At 41.1% G+C, this 6,000-nt stretch overlaps 1 protein-coding gene across 1 annotated transcript in view; it reads left to right on the top strand.

Annotated features, from left to right (window-relative positions):
* sdc3 (syndecan 3) overlaps nt 1-6,000 on the top strand; it is a 100,379-nt gene that overhangs the window by 74,118 nt on the left and 20,261 nt on the right. Inside the window, exon 3 of the mRNA XM_062047252.1 lies at nt 1,572-2,395. Within this exon, the coding sequence (XP_061903236.1) occupies nt 1,572-2,395 (824 nt within the window). The remainder of the gene's footprint in view (nt 1-1,571; nt 2,396-6,000) is intronic.

Raw genomic sequence — 6,000 nt, 5'->3', positions numbered from 1 at the left:
AGCACACTTTAGTAAAAAAAAACAAAAAAAACCAAAAATCAAAATTGCGCTCTAGCGCCCCCTAGGACAAAAAACAAAAACAAACTGCCTGTAACTCCCACTAGGAAGGTCGTAGAGACATGAAACAAAAACCTGTATGTAGGTCTCACTTAGACCTACAATTCATAATTTCACATCCTCGGGCAAAAACCAACAGGAAGTTGGCAATTTCACAAAAAATGACTAAAAACACTCATTTTTGCCTCTTTGAGCTGTAATTTGACCCTCTTAAAATACTTCAAAACTCACCAAACTTTTTACACACATCGGGCCTGGTGGAAATTGCGATCTAAAAAAAAAACGAACCCCAAAACTCAACATTACGCTCTAGCGCAATTTTTGAATAAAACAGAGACAAAACTGCTTCTCAGAGGAAAACACAGACAAAACTGCTTGTAACTTCCGGTAGGAACGTTTTAGAGACATGAAACAAAAACCTCTACGTAGGTCTCACTTAGACCTACATTTCATATATTGACATCCTTCAGCAAAAATCAACAGGAAGTTTGATATCCCCACTTAAAAACAAATTTTTTTTAAAAAGCGGTCACCAAACATCAAACATTATCTCCTCTGAGCGCGTTTGTCATTTTGGCTTCAAACTACTACAGGAGAGAGATTGAACCCTTCTGATTAAAAGTTGGCGAAAGCGTTGTAATAAGTGCTACGGTTTTGATTTTACGAGCCTTCAAAGAAAAGAACTACTGTGCCGCAGCACCTAGGAAAAAAACACAGACTTCCTCTAACTCCCAGTACGAATATCGTAGAGACACGAAACAAAAACCTCTATGTAGGTCTCACTCAGGACTACCACTGGACAAAAATATTGGGACACCTAGGACTAGCACCAGCCAAAATGCGGACCCGACCAACGCTGCTTGCGGCTTTAATTTATTATTATTATTTATTTATTAATCAATCCAACAAAACAATACACAACAATACCACAACAATGCAATCCAATTCCAAAACCAAACCTGACCCTGACCAAACCGCAATAAAAGTTCACCTCCAGGCAGCTACAACCCTAAACTAACACCCTCCCCGGATTGCTAATAATCAATTGCTAATAATCAAATATAACCAATCAAATGCAGATACTTTTTCTTATGCCTTCTGATCTCTCTCTCTCTCTCTCTCTCTCTCTCTCTCTCTCTCTCTCTCTCTATGTCCACTACTTGCTGTCCATATCCAACCCCCCCCCTCCACACCCCTGATTGTAAATAATGTAAATAATTCAATGTGATTATCTTGTGTGATGACTGTATTATGATGATAGTATATATGATAGTATATATCTGTATCATGAATCAATTTAAGTGGACCCCGACTTAAACAAGTTGAAAAACGTATTCGGGTGTAACCATTTAGTGGTCAATTGTACGGAATATGTACTTCACTGTGCAACCTACTAATAAAAGTCTCAATCAATCAATCAAACCCAGCAACATTCAGAATAGCAATAAACAGAGCAATTGAGGACACACAAACATGACTTCAGCTCTTCAATAAACTTTCCTTCTTGCCCACAGTTCCCCAGACCAGAGTGAGGCCCACGCCAGGGGGCGTGTCCTTCACCACCGAGGAGCCCGCCCCCCTCTCCACCACCCAGGCCACGAGCCCCGCCCCCTCCGCCGCACCTGCCGTCGAGCCCAGCCCGGACCCGGAACCCACCGACGCCACTCCCGCCGCCACCACAACCTCCGCCGTCGCCGCCACAAGCTCGGCCGTCGCCGCCACGTCCGCCGGCGTCATCCTGCCCACCGAGGCCGACGGTGAGAGCGGTGCATTCTGGGAGAAGGAGCTGGAGTCGGAGAAGGAGCGGGAGAGGCAGGCGGAGCGCGAGCGGGAGCGGGAACGCGAGCGGGAGCGGGTTCGGGAGATGGAGCGAGAACGGGAGAGGGAGCGGGAGAGAGAGCGGGAGCGCGAGAGGCAACGAGAGCGGGAGCGAGAGAGGGAGCTGGAGCGAATACGAGCCGTCGCCGCCGCCACCGCCCAGACTACTGCGCCCCCCAGGTCCTCGGCTGCGGTGACCCCCGTCCCAGGGGGGAGTACGGCGCCCTCCGCTGGCCCGGATGACCTGAGCACCGCCGAAGAAGATGAAGACGTCAACATGTCGCCTGAACCTACTGGTGTGGAAGTGACCACGCAGGAGGACACGCCCATCGCCACTGCTGAGCCCACCCCTGAACCCACCACCGCCCAGCCCACCACCACCACCACCACCACCACCACCACCCTCGCCACCACCAAGACCAGGTTCCCCTTCAGGCCCCGGGTTCCTATGACGACCACCACTCAGAAGGCGCCCACGGAGAGAAGCACCCGCCCACCACCACAACCCACCACGACAAAGGTGACATCATTGCTATTGTTGTCATGCGGTTATCATGGTTGTTTTATTGCATTCTCATAAATAAGCACAATTCTCACACATTCTCCTAGTTCTCATTGTTCTCGTGCCTTCTCATTTTTGTCACGCATTGTCATGGTTCTCATGGTGTCACGGTTCCCATGCATTGTCATGGTTCTCATGGGGTCACGGTTCCCATGCATTGTCATGCATTATCGCGAGTCTCATGCGTTGTCATGGTTCTCACGCATTCTTATTTGTTCTCATGCTTACGTATTATCATGGTTCTCATGTGTTTTCATTCATTTTCATAGTTCTCATGCATTCTCATGCACTGGAATGGTTCATTAAGCATCATCGTGGTTCTCATGCGTTGTCATGGATCTCATGCACTAGTATGGTTCTCGTGCATTATGGTTCTCAAGAATTCTCATGCGTTCTCATGCATTGTCATGGTTCTAATGCATTCTTTATCATGGTTCTTACGTGTTCTTATTGGTCTCTTGCATTCTCATGGTTCTCAGGCATTCTTATGAATGATCATGTTCTCACGCGTTCTTATTTGTTCTCATGGTTACGTATTGTCATGGTTCTCGTGTGTTTTCATTCATTTTCATAGTTCTCATGCATTCTCATGCACTGGAATGGTTCTTTAAGCATCATCGTGGTTCTCATGCGTTGTCTTGGATCTCATGCACTAGTATGGTTCTCGTGCATTATGGTTGTCAAGAATTCTCATGCGTTCTCATGCATTGTCATGGTTCTAATGCATTCTTTATCATGGTTCTTACGTGTTCTTATTGGTCTCTTGCATTCTCATGGTTCTCAGGCATTCTTGTGAATGATCATGTTCTCATTTGTTCTCATGCACTATTATGGTTGCTACGCGTTGTCATGGTTCTCATATGTTGTCAAGGTTATCATGAACTGTCATCAATTATCATGGTTTCCTCTGCGTTCACATTAATTATCATGGTTCTCATGAACTGTCCTTAAATATCAAGGTTCTTATGCGTTCATATTAATTATAATGGTTCTCATGAACTGTCTTTAAATATCATGGTTTTTGTGCGTTCGTATTAATTATCATGGTCCTCATATGTTGTCATGGTTCTCATGAACTGTCATTAATTATCATGGTTCTTCAGCGTTCATATTACTGATCATGGATCTCATGCCTTCTCATGGTTCCCCATGTCTTGTCATGCATTATCATGGTCCTCATGCACTGTCATTAATTATCATGGTGCTTATGCATTCATATTAATTATCATGGTTCTCAAGCCTTCTCATGGTCCCAATGCGTTATGTATTCTCATGGCTCTCATTTGTTATCATGGTTCTCATGCATTATCATGATTGTCATTAATACACATGAACTCATGTAATATGATGCATGATCATGGTTCTCATTTGTTATCATGGCTCTCATGCGTTATAATGATATATATAATGAGAAATTCCTAGTTTGTGAACCAGTTCTCAAACAATGGCAATAAAAAAAACTATTCTGATTCTGATTCCCGTGCATTCTCATTGATAATCATGGTACATATGTATTCTCATGCATGATCATGGTTCTCATGCATGATCATGGTTCTCTTACATTATCATGATCCTCATTAATAATCATGGTACTCATGTAATATCATGCATTATCACGGTTGTCCTGCATGATTATGGTTCTCATGTGTTATCATGGTTCTCATGCGTTATAACGATATACAGTATAATAATGAAAAATTCCTAGTTTGTGAACCCGTTCTCAAACAATGGCAAAAAAAAACCTATTCTGATTCTGATTCCCTGGCATTCTCATTGATAATCATGGTACATATGTATTCTCATGCATGATCATGGTTCTCATGCATGATCATGGTTCTCTTACATTATCATGATTCTCATTAATAATCATGGTACTCATGTAATATCATGCATTACCACGGTTGTCCTGCATGATCATGGTTGTCATGTGTTCTCATGCGTTATAACTATATACAGTATAATAATGAAAAATTCCTAGTTTGTGAACCCGTTCTCAAACAATGGCAAAAAACCCAAACTATTCTGATTCTGATTCCCGTGCATTCTCATTAATAATCATGGTACATATGTATTCTCATGCATGATCATGGTTCTCATGCATGATCATGGTTCTCTTACATTATTATGATTCTCATTAATAATCATGGTACTCATGTAATATCATGGTTGTCCTGCATCATCATGGTTCTCATTTGTTATCATGGTTCTCATGCGTTATAATGAGTAATTACTAGTTTGTGAACCCGTTCTCAAACAATGGCAATAAAAAAAACTATTCTGATTCTGATTCCCGTGCATTCTCATTGATAATCATGGTACATATGTATTCTCATGCATGATCATGGTTCTCATGCATGATCATGGTTCTCTTACATTATCATGATTCTCATTAATAATCATGGTACTCATGTAATATCATGCATTATCACGGTTGTCCTGCATGATCATGGTTCTCATGTGTTATCATGGTTCTCATGCGTTATAACGATATACAGTATAATAATGAAAAATTCCTAGTTTGTGAACCCGTTCTCAAACAATGGCAAAAAAAAACCTATTCTGATTCCCTTGCATTCTCATTGATAATCATGGTACATATGTATTCTCATGCATGATCATGGTTCTCATGCATGATCATGGTTCTCTTACATTATCATGATTCTCATTAATAATCATGGTACTCATGTAATATCATGGTTGTCCTGCATCATCATGGTTCTCATTTGTTATCATGGTTCTCATGCGTTATAATGAGTAATTACTAGTTTGTGAACCCGTTCTCAAACAATGGCAATAAAAAAAAACTATTCTGATTCTGATTCCCGTGCATTCTCATTGATAATCATGGTACATATGTATTCTCATGCATGATCATGGTTCTCATGCATGATCATGGTTCTCTTACATTATCATGATTCTCATTAATAATCATGGTACTCATGTAATATCATGCATTATCACGGTTGTCCTGCATGATCATGGTTCTCATGTGTTATCATGGTTCTCATGCGTTATAACGATATACAGTATAATAATGAAAAATTCCTAGTTTGTGAACCCGTTCTCAAACAATGGCAAAAAAAACAAACTATTCTGATTCTGATTCCCGTGCATTCTCATTAATAATCATGGTACATATGTATTCTCATGCATGATCATGGTTCTCATGCATGATCATGGTTCTCTTACATTATCATGATTCTCATTAATAATCATGGTACTCATGTAATATCATGCATTATCATGGTTGACCTGCATTATCACGGTTGTCCTGCATGATCATGGTTCTCATGTGTTATCATGGTTCTCATGCGTTATAACGATATACAGCATAATAATGAAAAATTCCTAGTTTGTGAACCCGTTCTCAAACAATGGTAAAAAAAACTAAACTATTCTGATTCTGATTCCTGTGCATTCTCATTAATAATCATGGTACATATGTATTCTCATGCATGATCATGGTTCTCTTACATTATCATGATTCTCATTAATAATCATGGTACTCATGTAATATCATGCATTATCACGGTTGTCCTGCATGATCATGGTTCTCACGTGTT

This window comes from Entelurus aequoreus, linkage group LG05 (assembly GCF_033978785.1).
Source record: "Entelurus aequoreus isolate RoL-2023_Sb linkage group LG05, RoL_Eaeq_v1.1, whole genome shotgun sequence".
NCBI lineage: Eukaryota > Metazoa > Chordata > Actinopteri > Syngnathiformes > Syngnathidae > Entelurus > Entelurus aequoreus.
Note: the sequence above shows the minus strand (reverse complement) of the source record. Positions and strands in the feature narration are given on the sequence as shown.